This window comes from Myotis daubentonii, chromosome 5 (genome assembly GCF_963259705.1).
Source record: "Myotis daubentonii chromosome 5, mMyoDau2.1, whole genome shotgun sequence".
NCBI classification, from domain to species: Eukaryota; Metazoa; Chordata; class Mammalia; order Chiroptera; family Vespertilionidae; genus Myotis; species Myotis daubentonii.
Genome location: NC_081844.1, coordinates 15,958,137 through 15,978,690, shown reverse-complemented (window position 1 = coordinate 15,978,690; position 20,554 = coordinate 15,958,137). Strand labels below are relative to the sequence as shown.

The window sequence follows — 20,554 nt, the reverse complement described above, 5'->3', positions numbered from 1 at the left end:
ACCAATGGGACTACATCAAAATAAAAAGCTTCTGCACAGCAAAATAAACCATCAAAACAACAAGAAAGCCCACTGCTTGGGAGAACATATTTGCCAATGTTATCACCGATAAGGGTTTAATCTCCAACATTTACAGGGAACTCAACAACTTAACAAAAGGAAGATAAACAGTTCAATCAAAAAATGGGCAACAGACCTAAAGAGATACTTTTCAAAAGAGGACATAAGGAAGGCCGAAAGACATATGAAAACATGCTCAAAGTCACTAATCATCCAAGAGATGCAAATCAAAACGACAATGTGGTACCTCTCACACCTGTCAGACTGGCTATCATCAACAAAGCAACAAATGACAAGTGCTGGCGGGGATGTGGAGAAAAAGGAACCTTTGTGCACTGCTGGTGGGAATGCAGACTGGTGAAGCCACTGTGGAAAACAGTATGGAGTTTCCTCAAAAAATTAAAAATGGAACTCCCATTTGACCCAGTGATCCCACTTCTAGGAATATATCTCAAGAGACTAGAAACACCAATCAGAAAGGATATATACACCCCTATGTTCATAGCAGCACAATTCACCATAGCTAAGATTTGGAAACAGCCTAAGTGCCCATCAGCAGATGAGTGGATTAGAAAACTGTGGTACATCTACACAATGGAATACTATGCTGCCATAAAAAAGAAGGAATTCTTACCATTTGCAACAGTATGGATGGAACTGGAGAGCATTATGGTAAGCGAAATAAGCCAGTCAGAGAAAGATAAATATCACATGCTCTCACTCATTTGTGGAATATAATGAACAACATAAACTGATGAACAAAAAGAGATCCAGAGACAGAAGCATCGATCAGACTGTCAAACCTCAGAAGGAAGATAGGGGAGTGTGAGGGTAAGGGGAAGAGATCAACCAAAGGACTTGTATGCATGCATATAAGCCTAACCAATGGACACAGACAACAGGGCGGTGAGGGCATGAGTGGGGAGTGGGGGCCAATGGGGAGATAAGGACACATGTAATACCTTAATCAATAAAGATAAAGAAAAAAAAGAATTTTGGCTTCTGAACATAGCCAGGAATAATGTGAGGTTAAAGTGGAAGATTCTCTTTTCCTGATTTGACAGATACTGATTTTATTTGCTCTAATCTGAAAATCAAGGACTCTTGTACTTTCTGTTATGCATGTCCCAAGCCAATCTTAATTCCTCTTAAGGTTCCTGGCTCAGCTGTGTCCCATTTCTCTTAGCTGGGCATAATCCCTTAATTCATTTCAACCTTCCTTTTGCTTTCATTTAACTAAGTGACTTGTTTACTTGTTTTATTTAAAATAAGTTTTAACTGAAGAATTTGAGAGGAAGAAAAAAATCTTTCTGAATTCCTCCCCCAGGAGCTCTTCAGGTTGTTATCACCTCTAATTACATAACTTTTATAATATATACTAGTAAGGAACATTGGTTTTCTATTTTGCAAACTGTTCTCTGATTGCAACTGGAGGAAACTGATTTTTATTAGTAATAATACTATTGGTAGAAGTTAAATAATATCTGTCTATAGTACTACCTCTGTTGAGATACTTTTTTTATGATTCCAGCATCTTTGATTTTATCTTATTTCATGTTGTTTTTAGTTTGTTAACCACTTTCTTTGATTTACTAAGTGGGATATTTAAAAGAAGCAGACTTTCTGTAGGGTTCATTTCAAAGCTTGGAAAGAGCTGAGAATACAAGTTTAAAGATGTAAATTGAGTATAAAAAGAAGAATGATTAACTGTGTACTCTTTCATTTTTCTATTTTTTGTATCAAGATTTCAGAGTATGTTAATTCTCTGAAGTCATCTCTAATAAGTTAGATTAAGTGTAGCTCTTGATTGAGTCTCATGTAAATTTCTCTTTAAAAAAAGGTTCTCTAAAGTTTATACCCTTTTTTGGTAATTATTTCTATTTTTTATTATAAGTATTTCAAACATACTTTAGTGGTAGAGAGAACTCATATTATGAACTTCCAAGTGAGCATCACTCATTTATTCCATTGCTTAGTCCCTGCCCCCTATCTTCATATAATTATATCAAATAGCATATAATTCATCTGAAAATGTTTCAGTAAGACTCTCTAAACTATAAAAGATTTTTGTTGTTATTGTTGTTAAGCACAACTGTAGTACCATTACATTTTAGTAAAAATTTAAGGAAACCTGTTTAGGACTAACCTTTCACTCTGTCTTGGAGACTCACCAGATAAATAAATTAAAGATTCATCATACTATTTTTGTTTTATTTTAGAAGTAGATTATTCTATTAAAATAGTATATTGATAACCCATCTGAATAACCAAGACTCATTTATCCCTCAAATTGGGATACTTTGAGAGTAAAAGAGGGCACTATTAACAATTATGCTAGGAGAACAGTTGAAATCTAGGATGGTCCTGGGTGAACTGGGCTATATATGGTCCTCTATCTCAAGATAATATTTACTGGTTGAATAGTTACTATCATTTTTTAAAATATATTTTATTGATTTTTTTACAGAGAGGAAGGGAGAGGGATAAAGAGTTAGAAAGATCCATGAGAAAGAAACATCCATCAGCTGCCTCCTGCACACCCCCTACTGGGGATGTGCCCGCAACCAAGGTACATGCCCTTGACCGGAATCAAACCTGGGACTCTTCAGTCCACAGGCCGACGCTCTAGCCACTGAGCCAAAATGGTCAGGGCAGCTACTATCATTTTTTTATTGAACTTTGAATACTCAAAACGAGTCAAGTGGTAGCGAAGAGCATGATTAAGCTTACTGTAGGACTTTCTTTACTTGTAAATAATACAAATTGGTATAGCTAGATCAAATCTAAAATTTTTTAAGTGCCTGTAGATTTCAACTTTGTTCTTGTTTAAAAATTTTAAATTATTTTATTTTGCAATTACATTTGACATTCAATATTATTTTATGTTAGTTTTAGGTGTATAGCATAGTAGTCAGTGACTCCCCTGAAAATTCTACTACCCACCTGACACCATGCATAGTTATTACAATATTATTGACTATATTCCCTATACTGTACTTTATATCCTGTGACTATTTTGTAACTACCAATTTGTATTTCTTAATCCCTTCACCTTTTCACCCAGCCCTAAACTTGGTTCTTAATAACACTTCCACAAAGCTAGAAGTTGAACCACCAGACATAATTCACAAATTAAAATGAATCTCTCCTTTTAAATTTGTGGTTTATAGACTTGTGGCTATTAGATAACAAGGAATCTAAAATAGACTACATCGCCAATTTAAAAATGTCAAAAAATTTTTGTTATAGTTGCTAATTCACCATAATGCTCCTCCTATATAATAAAAGGCTAATATGCAAATAGACCAAAAGGCGGAATGACCATTCGCTATGACGTGCATTGACCGCCAGGGACAGACGCTCAGTGCAGGAGCTGCCCCCTGGTAGTCAGTGCACTCCCACAGAGGGAGTGCCACTCAGCCAGAAGCCGGGCTCATGGCTGGCGAGTGCAGCTGTGGTGGCGGGAGCCTCTCCCGCCTCTGTGGCAGTGCTAAGGATGTCTGACTGACATCCCCCAAGGGCTCCCGGACTGAGAGAGGAAGCAGGCGAGGCTGAGGGGATCCCCCCCGCCCCCAGTGCACAAATTTTGTGTACTGGGCCTCTAGTATCATATAAACTTTATATCCAGCATAATATGAAGTTAGTTGTTAACATTTCCAGATTAGAAAACACAACTAGACCTCCGATATCTGTTCTTTTTAAGATTGTTATAGCAAGTTATTCTCAGGAAGAGCTCCATTCTATTAGTAGTGTTCTTGTTACCAGTAATATTTTAAGCAAGTACCTTTTTAAAGAATAAAGTATACATCTATGATTCCCCTGATCAGGAATTGAAGTCAAACTTCTGGAACAAACTTCTGGTTTCCTTAGGTCAGTTTTTTGGAAGAAGTAAGTTCCCTTTTAGTGTTGCGATTTCCTTTCCTTTGTTTTTATTTTTAACCACTGTTTTATTTGTAATATCTTTTTCATAGATAAAAGATATTCACATGATCTAGTCCCTTGTCCCACTTTTAGCTTACTGAATCAGATTCAAGTCTTTTTTTTTTTAAATATATTTTATTGATTTTTTACAGAGAGGAAGGGAGAGAGATAAAGAGTCAGAAACATCGATGAGAGAGAAACATTGATCAGCCGCCTCCTGCACATCTCCCACTGGGGATGTGCCCGCAACCCAGGCACACGCCCCCGACCGGAATCGAACCTGGGACCCTTCAGTCGCAGGCCGACGCTCTATCCACTGAGCCAAACCGGTTTCGGCAGATTCAAGTCTTGAATGTTTATATGAAAAAATTATACTTTAAATACACATATATCTTAAATGACTGACTTTAATTTTTATTATTATTGATTTGAGAGAGAGAGAGAGAAACATCATTCTGTTATTCCACTTATTTATGCATTCATTGGTTGCTTCTTGTATGTACCCTGGCCAGGGATCGAACCCGTAACCTTAGTGTATCAGGACGATGCTCTATCCAACTGAGCTACCTGGCCAGGGCTCCTTAAATGACTGACTTTAACTGTGGCCTTTTAAAAAAATTATATCCAATCACTTATAATATATGGTATTTTGGAATTTTTTTCCTACATAGTTCTGGTGGTATGGATGTGATATCATCTCTCTATATAAAAGCCTAAGTGACCGGCCAACTGGCCGGTACCTATGACGTGCAATGACCACTGGGGGGCACATGCTCAATGCAGGAGCTGTTGAGCTGTGGTGACGTGGCAGCTGTGGTTCTTGGGTAACGCACCGGGAACCAGAGAGGAGGGAGCACGATTCTGGGATGTGTCACCCGAGGACCACCCTCTCGCAATCCGGGACCCCTCAGGATGTCAGAGAGCCGGTTTGGACCCGATCCCCACAGGCCAGGCCAAGGGACCCCACTGGTGCATGCCTGTAGTGATGATATATTATGCTTAATTTATTACGTTAAAGAAATGTGTTCATGGTTTTGCTCTATACATTTAAGTATTTTAAATGATTTTTTCTCTTTCTCTAGCTGTCCCTTTCCCTCCAACCCAAAGGCTTACTTTGAAGGAAGTCTTTGTAAATGGGAAACCTAATATTGATGTCTTGAAGAACCATTTGGTGAAGGAAGGGCGAGTGGAAGAGGAAGTAGCGTTAAAGATAATCAATGATGGGGCTGCTATCCTGAGACAAGAGAAGACTATGATAGAAGTAGAAGCTCCAATCACGGGTATGAAAAGATTTTGCATGGTTGCACTTAGGTTTGAGCTAATTTAAGAAATGATCACAAATAACCAACTAAAATGTGTTGTAATTTTTCTAGGAATTATGAGACCATTTTAGGATTGTTTAGTATGTTTTCTATTCACTGAAGAAATACAATTTAAAATGTTTGTTATTTCCAGTAGAACTATTCAGTGTTGATAGATTGACTATAGTTATAGAGCAGTCCAGTCCAAAGCAAAAGTGATTTGAAAGCTAAACTGTGATCCCTATTGGTGTGATGCCCTTTCTTTTCTTCTTTTTTAATATGTTTTTATTGATTTCAGAGAGGAAGGGAGAGGGAGTGAGGATAGAAATTTTTTATCAGTGACGAGAGAATCATCAGTTGGCTGCCTCCTGCATGGCCCCACTGAGGAGCGAGCCCGAAACCCAGGCATGTGCCCTGACCAGGAATCAAACCATGACCTCCTGGTTCATAGGTCTACACTTAACCACTGAGCCATGCCAGCTGACTCTTTTCTAAGACATAATTTTTTACCTCACCCAATGTTTTTTTTCTAGTGTGTGGTGACATTCATGGACAATTCTTTGACCTGATGAAGTTGTTTGAAGTTGGAGGATCACCTAATAACACACGCTACCTCTTTCTGGGTGACTATGTGGACAGAGGCTATTTCAGTATAGAGGTAAAAATTAAACTGGATGTGTTGGAGCTATCATATTGTGTTTTTAAAAAATTTTGCTTTCCATTCTTTAGTAAAAAAAAAAAATTCAAATGAGAACATTGGCAGAATTTATAAATTTTGTTACTTTCAGTCATTAAAGTGAGAGAGAAATATTTTGATATAAAAGTTTTTTTTCCTTTTTTTAGCTAGTAGAAAGTCTAACAAATAGAAGGCTATATTAACCCAGCTTTGCAAATAAATTTTTTTTTAGATGTTTTTTTTTTAATTAAATCTTTATTGTTCAGATTATTACATTTGTTCCTCTTTTTTCCCCCCCATAACTCCCCACCTCCCAGTTCCTGCCCCAACCTCCACCCTCACGCCCCACCCTCCACCCTCACTCCCCACCCACTGTCTCATCCATAGGTGCACGATTTTTGTCCAGTCTCTTCCCGCATCTCCCACACCCCTTTCCCCCCCAAGAATAGTCAGTCCATTCCCTTTCTATGTCCCTGATTCTATTATAATCACCAGTTCATTCTGTTCATCAGATTATTTATTCACTTGATTCTTAGATTCACTTGTTGATAGATGTATATTTGTTGTTCATAATTTGTATCTTTACCTTTTTCTTCCTCTTCCTCTTCTTAAAGGATACCTTTCAGCATTTCATATAATCCTGGATTGGTGGTGATGAACTCCTTTAGCTTTTCCTGATCTGTGAAGCTCTTTATCTGACCTTCCGTTCTGAATGATAGCTTTGCTGGATAAAGTAATCTTGGTTGTAGGTTCTTGGTATTCATCACTTTGAATATTTCTTGCCACTCCCTTCTGGCCTGCAAAGTTTCTGTTGAGAAATCAGCTGACAGTCGTATGGGTATTCCCTTGTAGGTAACTGAGTTTCTTTCTCTTGCTGTTTTTAAGATTCTTTCTTTATCTTTTGCTCTTGGCATTTTAATTATGATGTGTCTTGGTGTGGTCCTCTTTGGATTCCTTTTGTTTGGGGTTCTCTGCATTCTTGGACCTGTAAGTCCATTTCTTTCACCAGGTGGGGGAAGTTTTCTGTCATTATTTCTTCAAATAGGTTTTCAATATCTTGCTCTCTCTCATCTTCTGGCACCCCTATAATCCTGATATTGGTACGCTTGAAGCTGTCCCAGAGGCTCCTTACACTATCCTCGCATTTTTGGATTCTTTTTTCATTTTGCTTTTCCCGTTGGGTGTTTTTTGCTTCCTCGCATTTCAAATCATTGACTTGATTCTTGCGCTCCTCTGGTCTGCTGTCGGGAGTCTGTATAATATTTGTTATTTCAGTCCGTGTATGCTTAATTTCTAGTTGGTTCCCCAACATAACATCGAGGGTCTCATTAGTTTTCTTGTAGATCTCATTAAGTTTATCGGCAGCTTCTAAACAGTTCTTGAGAGACCTTAAAAGTGTGGTTCTGAACTCTATATCTTCCTTTGACAATTTTGTCCTGTTTCTTTGTCTCCGCATTTTATTATGCTTCCTTGGTGCACCCCCTAGTGGTCTTTGTTCGCAGTCTTATAGTTAAACCTTGATTGTTGTAGCTAATCCCAGGGAGGGTTTGACCTCCAGGCCAAGTGGCTATGAGAATCAGCTGTGTCAGCAGTGAGAGAACTTCTGTCCTCTAGGGAGGTGCTAATCTAGCCTTTGCCTGAGGCTATCCGGCAAATGGTTCTGCGCTGGGCTTGGGCGGGGCGGGTCGAACAGGATCAACAGGGTGGGCCGGAGAGAGCAGTTATGGCGGCTCTCAGTCCTGTCCCCAGGGGCTCTGCCTCTCTGAGTCCCAGCACCCGCTGCAAAGCTGGGAGAGAAAGCTGCACTCGCTCTGACCGAATCCAGACAGTCCCGCTTCTCCCGTTTGGGTCTGGGTCCCTAAAGACTCGCCCGGATCTGGAGCTCAGAGCCTGCGACTCCCTCCCGATTGAAAACGCCAACCGCGCCCTCCGCCACCAGCCCGCTCCGCGCACTCTGCACCTCAGAATTTGACTTCAGCACTGCGCCACCTCTGAGTGTCCGTATGCGTTTCTCTTTCCTCCTAGTTGTAGGACTTCCACTCAGCCAGCGTTCCTGTGGTTCTGGGTGATGTCCCTTCCGTCTTTTAGTTTCACTTTTGAAGTAGTTGTTCAAAGCAGCAAACTCCGGCGTTAACCTATGCCGCCATCTTGGTTCTCCCTGCAAATAAATTAAATGATTACTAACCTTTCCTCTTTGAAGATAGTACATGGGCTGTATATAAGCAACATAAATTGCTATTCACCTTAAATGGGGCTTGAATTAGCTGACCTTAATTACAAGATCATAAGCTGCTGGGCTACAGTTAAATCTTAGATTAACTGCCAGTGGTAAATAAGCAGGTGCTTAGCTTATTAAAGGAATAATTTCTGATGCTATTACATATAGTAAGCACTTAATAAATGTTCATTGAAGGAAAATTATTAATTAATGAAGTTAACTTAAAACCTTACAATTTACTTTTATATATTTTGAAAATTGAATGATGAAAGGAAAAAGGTTACAATTAAAACAAACTATAAGTTTTTATGTATAAAAGAAAAAATGATTTTAGGACCTAATTCTTGAGTACAATGGAACCACAACATATTCATATTTAATGGCAATTGATTAAGCTGTACATGCTTGGCAAATAAAAGAAGTAATTTTGAAATAGTGTGGGTGATTGAATTTATAATGTTCCTGGAATAAGCACGACATGAGGAAATTGAGTCTGCTTGCTATTCTTGTAGTATTTAGTTTTGCCTCTCCCTCAGACTGTGAGAATCTCACTGTACTAAGTATGTTTCTGGTGGTTAAAGGTTTATTGTTCTTGCAGCATCACTCCTAAATACAGCTCAGCTACCTTGCTTGGTGCTCAACCAGAGAAGCAGCAGTTGTTCTAAAACTGCCGAAAAAATAAATGACAAGAGAAAGACCTTACTCTTTAGTTAGGTAGGCAGTCTAAACTCATGAATCAGAAAAGTTCAGTGTTATTTGCCAGTGCCTCATATTCATTTACTGTCATCTGTGAGGACAAAGGTTAATGATGATACGCACATTTTTCCTACTGCTCTGTAAATTCCTAGTCTTTAAATAGGTACTTGGGATGGGAAGAGATCATACTTGTAAACTATATTAAACTTTCCTATTCTTATTTCCTATTCACTTTGTATAGACAGTGAGCTAAAAGTATGGATGTTTGAAAGTCACATTGAATATTTACTTCTTTGTGTGTTTGCTAGCCATACAGTGGTTCTCAACCTTCCTAATGCAGCGACCCTTTAATACAGTTCCTCATGTTGTGGCGACGCCCAACCATAAAATTATTTTCGTTGCTACTTCATAACTGTAATTTTTCTACTGTTATTAATCATAATGTAAATATCTGATATGCTATATGTGTTTTCCGATGGTCCACAGGTTGAGAACCGCTGCATTAGGAGGTGTTAGAGGCTGAAGAGAAGAATACAGAACTTAATGAAGTTTTAATTAGTCATTTAATGAAACAACTTTTTAAAATCCTTATCCAAGGATATGTTTATTGATTTTAGGAAGAGAGAAAGAGAAAGAGAAGGAAACACTAGTGTGAGAGAGAAACATCAATTGGTCCCATAGGTGCCCCAACCAGGGATCAAACCTGCAAACTTTTTGGTGTATGGGATGACGCTCCAACCAACTGAGCCACCTGGCTGGGCTGAAACAACTTTTTAAAAAGATAAATATTGTGCCATATTATCTTCCAAATTAACTCACATACTTTAAAAAGTTTTAGTCCATTGGTATATTCAAGAAAGCATATATAAAAACCCACAATGATTTTTATACACTACTAGATGCCTGGTGCACAATATTCATGACTTGGGGGCGGGGGTCCCTCAGCCTGGCCTGTGCCCTCTCACAGTCCGGGAGCCCCATGATCAATCGCCCCAAAGAAGTAGGCCCTGCCCACCCTGCTGGGGCTCCATGATGGATCGCCCCGCAGAGGGAGGCCCCGCCCACCTGCCACAGCGCCACCACGGGGTAGCCTGGGCCTGATTGATTAATCACCCCGCCGGCTGGTGGCCTCGGCCTCCCTCTGCAAGGCGATCATGGGGCAATGGCAGGGCCCCTAACCAATCGCATCACACCAGCCATGGCTGGCATGGCACCAGTGGGTGTCATAGTGTGGCCATCCGGAAGGTTGTCTGCACAGTTGTTCTGCTGTTTGGTCATTCTGTTGATTTGCATATTACACTTTTATTATTATAGATAATATATTTAGAATATTTTATTACATATTTTTGCTTTTTTTAAAAGAATTTAAAAAATATTTTTATTGCTTTCAGAGAGGAAGAGAGAGGGAGAGAGAGAAACATCAATGATGAGAATCACCGATTGGCTGCCTCCTGCACGACCCCCACTGGTAATTGAGCCCGCAACCTTGGCATGTGCCCTTGACCAGAATCGAACCTAGGACCCTGCAGTCTGAAGGCTGACACTCTATCCACTGAGCCAAACAGGCTAGGGCTTGTTACATATTGTTTTCCTCACTTATCAACAAATGTTTCTTGAGTACCAACTTTATTTAATTATTTATATTTTAATCTTTATTCTTGAATGTATTATAGATATCTCCCCCCCCTTTTTCCCTCCTTGCTCCTCACCACCTGGTTCCGGCCCTGCCCCAGGCCTTCACCACCCTATCTATTGTCTGTGTTCATGGGCAATGCATATATGCCTATAAGTTATTTGGTTAACCTTTTCCTGTACCCTCTTCCCTCTGTGATTTTGAGTGTCAACTTTGTGGCAGGCTCTAAGGATAAAACAATAAGATTCATACTGTCTGTAGGAGCTGACAGTATAATAGAAAATATATACTTATGGATAGATCTTTCAGTATAATATAAAAGTACTAGAGGCCCGGTGCACAAAAATTTGTGCACTCGGGGGGGAGGGGGGAGTCCCGCAGCCCGGCCTGTGCCCTCTCGCAGTCTGGGACCCCTCGGGAGATAACGACCTGCTGGCTTAGGCCTGCTCCCGGGTGGCAGAGGGCAGGCCCAATCCCTATGTGCAGCCCCTGGTCGGGCTCAGAGCAGGGCAGAATGGGGAGTTGGGGTGCCGCCCCCTATCATGCACAGAGCAGGGCGGATCAGGAGGTTGTGATGCCACCCTCAGTCACGCTCAGGGTACGGCCGATTGGAGGGTTGGGGCACTGCCCCCTGCCACACTCAAGGCAGGGTCGATGGGGAGATTGCGGCGCCAACCCCTGTCACGCACAGAGCAGGGCCAATCAGGGGGTTGGGGCACTGCCCCCTGTCACGCACAGAGCAGGGCCGATCAGGGGGTTGAGGAGCTCCCCCCTGTCACTCACAGAGTAGGGCTGATAGGGGAGTTGGGGCACCGCCCCCTGTCACCCACAGAGCAGGGCCGATCAGGGGGTTGAGGAGCTCCCCCCTGTCACTCAAAGAGTAGGGCCGATAGGGGAGTTGGGGTGCTGCACCCTGTCACACACAGAGCAGGGCCGATCAGGGGGTTGGGGCACCGCACCCGGTCACACACAGAGCCGCAGGGCGATCAGGGAGTTGGGGAGCTCCCCCGTATCAGGCACAGAGCAGGGCTGATCAGGAGGTTGGGGCGCCTTACCCTGTCACGAACAGAGCAGGGCGGATAGGGAGGTTGTGGCCCCACCCCCTGTCACACACAGAGCCGCAGGGTGATCAGGGGGTTTGGGTGCTGCCCCCTGTAACACTGATCCCGGTGCCAGGAGGCTTCTCGGCTCCACTGATCCCAGTGCTGGGAGGCATATTACCCTTTTACTATATAGGATAGAGGCCTGGTGCATGGGTGGGGCTGGCTGGTTTGCCCTGAAGAGTGTCTTGGACCAGGGTGGGGGTCCCCACTGGGGTGCCTGGCCAGCCTGGGTGAGGGGATGATGGCTGTTTGCAGCTGGTCACACCCCCTTCAGGGTGGGGGTCCCCACTGGGGTGCCTGCCCAGTCTGGGTGAGGGGCTGAGGGCTGTTTTCAGGCTCGCGGGTGACTGAAGCTCCCAACTGCTCCTTTTTTTCTTTTTTTTAAAATTCTGGGCCAGCTTTAGCTCTGGCTCCAGCTCTGAGGCCTCGGCTGCTGAAAACAGGTATCTGTTTTGTTTGGGTTCTATAATCGAAACAATGTATAACTCCAGCTCTGAGATCCCGGCTCGCTGAAAGCAGGTTTCTGGGGTTTTGTTTAGCTTCTATATTTATTACAATGTTTCAAACTGCAGGCTCAGAGGCCGGGAAGGCAGGCGGGGAACGTTGGTTTCCTCCGTCACTGAAGCAAGCAAACCTCATGTTAGTTTCAAGCTGCCTGGCTTCCGGCCGCCATCTTGGCTGGCAGTTAATTTGCATATTGCCCTGATTAGCCAATGGGAAGGGTAGCAGTCATACGCCAATTACCCTGTTTCTCTTTTATTAGATAGGATATATTTAATTGTCAGCAGTATTCTTTTAAAAAAATATTTTTTATTGATTTCAGAGAAGAAGAGAGAGGGAGAGAGAGATAGAAACATCAATGATGAGAATCATTGATTAGCTGCCTTCTGCACACCCCCTATTAGTGATGGAGCCTAAAACCTAGCCATGTGCCCTAACGGGGAATGGAACCATGACCTCCAGTTTCATAGGTCGACCTCAACCACTGAGCCACCAGCTGAGCAGGGCAGCAGTATTCTTCATTTGGGACCTTATATAATGTCTGAAATACAGTAGACACTCAATTTTACCATTCCTCTATTGTTGGATAATTAGGTTTGTAGCAGGTCCTGCTTATTGCCTGCCTTTTTCTTTTCCTTACTGTCAGAATTCCTATTTTGTTCATATAAATGAAATGGGGGTTTCAGGAAGGGAAGGCCCTTATCCCAGTGCCAGGGAATGAATTCATGTTGGTTTGAACTAGTCACAACAGTCCATTCCCTGTTACCAGTGGATTGGTCTAGGGGTAAACATGGAATCCTGGTTTGCTCAGTAATATATAAAGGAAACTCTGCAGGGTGTTTGGTTTGTTTAGTTTTTTGTTGTTGTTGTTGTTTTTTTTGGTTGTTGTCGTTGGTGGTGGTGTGTGTATGTGTGTGTGTTTATTTTGAAACATTTTCTTTCCAGATGAAAAGATTCTTGTAAGGTAAATGCTTTGAATCCCTCATTCCAGTATGTCATTTCAAATGTGTGCTTAGCAGCTATTTTGTGACTGTGAGGAGATGCTATAACTATGGAGGAAAAGCAGACCTGCTGTGAATCACAGATCAAAGAGGTAGAGAGGGCATGGTTTCTTGGTGATGATGTTGAGCTGGTACACTAACCTGGGACATCCCACCTCCAGACTTCTTGTTTCATGAGATATTTAAAAGTCTTTATGGATTAAGCAGTAGTTAATTGGCTATTATATCACTTGTACTGTAAGTGGCACAAGGTTGTTCTGATTATTTCTGTTCTACACACTGCTGTAGTTAACATCTTTTTTAATACATCTTTGATGGTATTTCTGATACTTCTTTAAATCAGATCCTTATAAATGAAACTAGAGGCCTAGCGCATGAAATCATGCGTGGGTAGGGTCCCTAGGCCTAGCTTGCGATCAGGCCATCTTCCGCCCGCTTGCCAGTCCCCAGTCCTGCCCCTCTGCCTCCCACCCCAGTTCCCCGTGATTCCCTGTTCCCCATCCAGCAATCATAGCCTGTGGGCTGTTGGGGGAGGAGGGGGGAACGAGAGGTGGTCAATGCACCTTATAGCAACTGGTCGAGCGGTCGTTATAGTCGCTACGCCGTTATGGTCACTGGACTTTTATTATATAGGACTAGATGCCTGTTGCATGAAGAGATTTGTGCAATAGGCCTTCCCTTCCCTTGGCTGCTGGCACCAGTTTTCCTCTGGCACCCGGGACCCAGGCCTTTGCTCTGGCTGGGCTCCTCACACACCCTGCCCCCCCCCACCCCCGCAGCTGTCAGGCTTCGCGGCTCCGCTGATCCCGGGGCGGTGAGGCCTTGTGGCTCCACTTGGTGCCGGGGCCGTGAGGCCTCCCCGCTCCACTGATCCCGGGGCCGCGAGGCCTCGCTGCTCAGCCGGCTTCGGGTATGTTTGGCTTCACTCCACCACTTGGAGCCTACGTATGCAAATTAACCGCCATCTTTGTTGGCGGTTAATTTGCTTATCACCCTGATTAGCCAATGGGAAGCATAGTGAAGGTACAGTCAATTACCCTTTTCGTCTTTTATTAGATAGGCTAACTGGATGAAAGAATGTGAGCATTTTTAAGACTTTTGATACATATTGCCAAATTGTTTTTCAGAGATCCACTTTATTTTTCTCTTTCCATGCTTAACAATTTTTCTTTCCTTGAGCCTATATGAGAGAATCGTGGCATGATGATTTTTCTCATGCCCAGAGCAAGCATTGATCCTTCCTGAAGCAATGTGGGCTTTGATTAGGACACCAGGAACTTATCCAAATGTCACCGATAGGACAGAATAGTGAAGTCTCACTATTTCTGAGCCCTTTCTTGTTCCTTCTTCATTTGTACCTATTATAATGTATTTCCTCTGTGGTAGGGAAGCTAAATTTTCATTTCCTCTAATTAATTTTGCAATAAAAGAAAGGATTAAGAAGAACACTATCAGCATAGGATATACTAAATGCACAGGAGCCACCCAAGAGAAAATGATATCAGATGTCCAAATGATGTAAATGTGATCAGATGACCAACAGATGAACAGTTGTTGACATACAGAAATGATTCTTGAAGTGTAGTAAAAATTCTGTTCACATAGAAATAAAGAAGAAATTGAGTGTCTGAACACATCTGATAATCATGACCTTGTCATTGAATTGTACAAGATAATTATACAATTGCATCCTGATGTATAATTTAAGGAAATAAAACTTGAGATTGGAGGCAAGAAGTATGTTAGTAGTGTGGGTATGAATTATGCTTTTATATATCTCATTACTTCAAAAAGATGAGTTGGTTTTTTCAGGATTCAGAAATAGGGACCCAAATAAATCAAAAGATATGTAATGTTCTTGGTTGGGGAAGGTAAGTATAAAAGGGATAAAGTGCTTTCTACATTTTTATATGGATTTAATATAATTTTTCCTTGGAATATTTCATGCAAGTTTTGTCAAAAACAAAAGTCAACCAAAAAAGAAAAAAGCCATCTAAATATATTTATACTAGAGGCGCAGTGCATGATATTCATGCATGGGTAGGGTCCCTAGCGGCTGCCTCCTGCCCACCAAGGCCTTCCATCGTTTGGCCCCCTGGTGGTCAGCACATGTCATAGTGATCGAACTCCCGGTCAGTCGAACTCCTGAGGGGACACTGTGCATATTAGGCTTTTATATATATATACACTAGAGGCCTTGTGCACAAAAATTTGTGCACTCTGGGGGGCCTCTCAGCCTGGCCTGTGCCCTCTCGTAGTCTGGGACCCCTCAGGGGATGTCCACCTGCTGGCTTAGGCCCACTCCCTGGGGGATTGGGCCTAAGCTGGCAGCCAGACATCCCTCTGGCAGCCCGGGAGCCCTTGGGGGATGTCTACTTGCCAGCGGGGAGCAGGCCTAAGCTGCAGTTGGACACCCTTAGCACTGCTGAAGAGGTGGGAAAGGCTCCCGCCAACACTGCTGTACTGGCAGCTGTCAGCCTGGCTTGTGGCTGAGCAGAGCTCCCCCTGTGGGAGTGCACTGACCACCAGGGGCCAGCTCCTGCATTGAGCGTCTGCCCCCTGGTGGTCAGTGTGTGTCATAGTGACCAGTCATTCCCAGTCGTTCTGCTGTTAGGGTCAATTTGCATATTACCCTTTTATTATATAGGATAGAGGCCTGGTGCATGGGTGGGGGCTAGCTGGTTTTCCCAGAAGGGTGTCCTGGATCAGGTTGGGGGTCCCACTGGGGTGCCTGGCCAGCCTGAGTGAGGGGTTGAGGGCCATTTTCAGGCTGGCCACACCCACTTCAGGTGGGGGGTCCCCACTAGGGTGCCTGGCCAGCCTGGGTGAGGGGCTGATGGCTGTTTGCAAGCTGGCCAAGCCCCCAGCGGGGACCCTCACCCCATGGGGGTATGGCCAGCCTGGGTGAGGGGCTGATGGCCGTGTGCAGGCTGGCCATGCTCCCCGGTGACCCAAGCTCCCAGCCTCTCCTTTTTTTTTTTTTCCTGGGATTTATTTATCTTCTATAATTGAAACTCTGTAGCCTTGAGCAGAGACCAGGGCCGGCCAGGGCAGGCGGGAAGCTTGGCTTCCTCCATCGCCGGGGGCAACCCAAGCCTCCTGCTCGTTCCAGCTCTGTGGCTGCTGCCATCTTAGTTGGGTTAGTTTGCATACTCGCTCCTGATTGGCTTGTGGGCGTGGCTTGTGGGCATGGCTTGAGTGTAGCGGAGGAATGGTTAATTTGCATGTTTCCCTTTTATTATATAGGATAGATGTGTCTCTCTATTTAAGTTTTATAAGGTTTATTTTGCAATGTCTGTCTCAGATAAAATGTATATATATTTTGATTCCAAAATTCAATTTTTGAGAAATCATACTTCAGGTGCACTCATAATCATGTACAATGACATATGAATTAATATTTTATCACAACAACTGAGAGGTTCCATTGGCATTTAGTAAGCAGTGTCCAGGTATATAAAACATCCTGCACTATTTGGGAAAAGTATGCTTTCCAAAAAAGTAGGATCCATGTAGAATAAGAGCCTTAAATTCTGAGAATATGGTGAAGAGCAAGCAAAGCAAAGTCTTTTACTGTGTTTTTATAAGGAGAGTGACATCATAGCTTTGTGTAGTGTCTATCAAAATCAGATCAGGGGGACAGGAGTAGCTCATTTAGATAGAGATCAGGCAAAGCCTATCTGAGAAGGTAGTGTTTGAACAGAAACTTGTCTGACTTGAGGGAATGAGCCATGCAAAGAAGGTGGGGTAGGAAGTACATTCTAGGCCAGTGATGGCAAACCTTTTGAGCTCGGTGTGTCAGCATTTTGAAAAACCCTAACTTAACCCTGGTGCCGCGTCACATATAGAAATATTTTTATATTTGCAACCATAGTAAAACAAAGACTTATACTTTTGATATTTATTTTATATATTTAAATGCCATTTAACAAAGAAAAATCAACCAAAAAAATGAGTTCACGTGTCACCTCTGACACGCATGTCATAGATTCGCCATCACTGTTCTAGGCAGAAGACAGACGTGTAAATGTTCAGAGGCAGGAGCAAGCTTAAGCCAGTTCACAAGTAGTAACAAGTAGTAACAGTTCACAACTATGCACCTTATAGCAACTGGTCGAGTGGTTGTTATAGTCGTTACGCCGTTATGGTCACTGGGCTTTTATTATATAGGACTAGATGCCTGTTGCACGAAGAGATTCGTGCAATAGGCCTTCCCTTCCCTTGGCTGCTGGCACCAGTTTTCCTCTGGCACCCGGGACCCAGGCCTTTGCTCTGGCTGGGCTCCAGCCAGAGCCCTTCCCGCCCTCCCCCCTCCCCCTCCCGCCAGCTGTCAGGCTTTGCGGCTCTGCTGATCTTAAGGGTGCTGTGGCTGGACAGAATAATGACCAAGGGGAAGATATAGGCCATGTCAGGCCATGTCAGGCCTTGCCAGCCATAGCATGGAGTTTGGGTTTTATTCTGAATGTGATAGGATGCCATTAGAGAAATTTTTCTTTTGATCAGGGGAGTGATATTTATGTTTTAAAACAATTTCTCTGTCTGCTATGTCATATGAATTGATTATAGGAGCCCATAAGTGGGTGTAGAAAGACCATTAAGAATGGGCAAAAGATATTGGTGACTTAAATTTGGCATTTGAGAAGCATTTGGATTAAAAATTTTGAAATCTTTTCTTCTTGGGAGGTGGTAAATTTTCTGTTGAATTAATCAAGCTCCTAAGGTCATAGCACATTTATTACTCATCTTTGCAAAGTCTCTCCCTGGTTTTTGTCTTTTTCCTTCTCTGTGACTTGTATTTTCCTTACTCTCTCTCCCTCGCACACATGTTTCTGTTGTATTTGGTATATGCCTCAGAATACATATAATACATTACATTAATTTTTTTAACATACAAGTCTTTTATGGATGAAATGTTTTAATTTTACATAAATGTGGCTCTCAAAATTTAACCTGTGTCATAAATATCTGGAAGACTTGTTCAAAAGCAGTTTGCCGGGACCCATTCCAGAATTTCTCGTTCATTAGATCTGGGGTAGAGCCTAAGAATCTCTTACAAGTCCCCACATTGTGATGATGCACCACACTTTAAGATGAACGTGACCACACTGAGAACCATAACTGGAGCTCTATTTCTGTTTTGTTTTTCACTTACTATGTTTTAAAGATCTATCCAGGTTGCTGTATATATATCTCAACTTCATTGCTTTCTGCCTGCTGTATAGTATTCCATTATACATAGCTGTGACATTTTTGTTCTCAATTCTTAATGGTGGACACCTACGTTGCTTCCAGTTTCTTTCTGTAATGAACACTGCTTATGAAATAAATCCCCTTATGGTCTCATGTTTTAGTTTTTCTATGGTTTATGAACAAGAGTGGGATAGCTAGGGGAAAGGGTATATAGCTTTATACTTGAACTGACTATTGCCAGAGCACTCATCAGAATAGCTATACCAGCCTATGCTCCTGCCGATAGCATCTAAGAGTTCATATTTCCTCACATCCCTTTTTCCAGAATTTGGTTTTATCTCATTTTCTAACATTAACCAAAATGATGGGTATAAAGTAGGATCTTATTCATTATTTCAAATAATATTTTTCTCATTCCTGGTGAAATTGAACATCTCATATTTTAACCATCCCACTCTTACAATCACTATTCAGAGTTTCTTTTAAGACCTTTCAGAGGTAGGGTAAGCATATCTAAGCATATTTATATAATTGATTTTTAAGAAATAAGTGCTTATCACTGTACACTTCCCATTAAGTGCTGTTTTATCTGAGTCCCGCTGATTTTGACATGTATTGTTTTTATTATCATTCAGTGTTTTACATTTTAAGAATTCTTTGTAGCTCTAAGACAATGAAGGTGTAGTATGTATTTTTGTTTCCAGTCATGCAGGATTTTTTGAAGTTGGTATCTTATGATTCTAATGTAATTTGATTAGAGAACATGATATGAATAATATGCATTCTTTGGAATTTATTGAGACTCCCTTTGTGATGGAGAACATGGTAGAGTTTTATGGCTATCCCATATGTTCTTGAAAAGAATGCATTCTCTACTTGTTGAACCATTCTGTATAACTTTGATTCTTTTTGTCTGCTTGAAATATGAGTTACTTTTGGGTTTCTGTCAAAATCTCCAACTACAGTTATTGATTTATCTGTTTCTCAGCATAGTCCTATCAATTGTTGCTTGTGTTATGAGGCTATATGTGAAATATGTATGTTTCATGGTTAGCATATACTATAAATCTTCATTATTCATGAATTCTGTATTTGTGTATATACCTCTTTGCTAAAATTTACTTGTAATCCCAAAATCAATACACATAATACTTTTTGAGGTTCTAGGCCCTCTCAGCAGAAGGAGCTAGGAAATATATACACATACATTCATATTTTTATTTATTTCATTACCTCTTTGTGTTATCTTAAAAAGCGTGAGTCCATATGATACCTCTGATTCCAATCCATCACAAGGTTCATTTTAGTCTTCCCTCTTTCCTGGCTCTCAATATAGTCATTTATCTACTCGATTCCAGTGTACCCATAAAATGGGTACATGGCAGCCAACTCATACTGTGAAAAACTAACTAAAGTTACAGTATTTGTGTATATTTCTTTGTGTCTTTAGCCTTGTAGTATGCAATCAACATGCTGTTTTCCAAAGTTACTTTAATTAGTTCCCTCCTCTTCCTCCTCTTCTTTGTTGCTTTGTTATTCATTTATAATACAGTTAAGTTCATTTGTTACTATTTATATTTCATTTTGGTTGATTCAGTTACTTATTTTGGGAGGCATATGTAAATCATTACAGGACTGAGGTTCTGGAGTTTAAAGCTGTCCAGAAAGGTATGCTTTGAGAAGTGTCACTTCCTCCTGATCCTTCCTAACCTATTCCCAGTTTCCCCTCCTTCCCACCCTTTTCCTCTATGCTCCCTGTAAGTAACCGATCTCGTTAGTTGTTGTTGTTAATTTATTTCAGAGAGGAAGGGAGAAGGAGAAAGAGATAGAAACATCAATGATGAAAGAGAATCATTGATTGGCTGCCTCCTGTACGCCCGCTTACTGGGGATCAAGCCTGCAACCCGGGCATGTGCCCTTGACCAGAGTTGAACCCGGGACTCTTCAATCCACAGGTCGACACTCTATCCACTGAGCCAAACCAGCTAGAGCTGATCTCTTTAGTTTTTGATTTATGCTTCCTGTATTTCTTATGCACATGTGTACTTCTTATATCCCCTTCTTTATTACATTAACAGTGGCTTTTATGCTTTTTTCACTCAACATTATATCTTGGAAATCACTCCAAATAAGTTTAAAGAGATCTTTCTCACTCTTTTTCTTTAATAGCTTCATAGTACTTCATTGTGTGAATGTATCATAATCTGCTCAACTTTTCTCCTATGTATGATTATTTACATTGCTTCCAGTATTT

General features: G+C 41.8%; 1 protein-coding gene across 5 annotated transcripts in view; it reads left to right on the top strand.

The window, feature by feature from the left end:
- Nucleotides 1-20,554, top strand: part of PPP3CC (protein phosphatase 3 catalytic subunit gamma) — a 93,931-nt gene that overhangs the window by 20,440 nt on the left and 52,937 nt on the right. For all 5 annotated transcript variants that reach the window (XM_059696015.1, XM_059696013.1, XM_059696010.1 and 2 more), the window contains exons 2-3: nt 5,064-5,261; nt 5,816-5,940. In XM_059696015.1, the coding sequence (XP_059551998.1) occupies nt 5,234-5,261; nt 5,816-5,940 (153 nt within the window). In that variant the 5' untranslated portion in view covers nt 5,064-5,233. The remainder of the gene's footprint in view (nt 1-5,063; nt 5,262-5,815; nt 5,941-20,554) is intronic.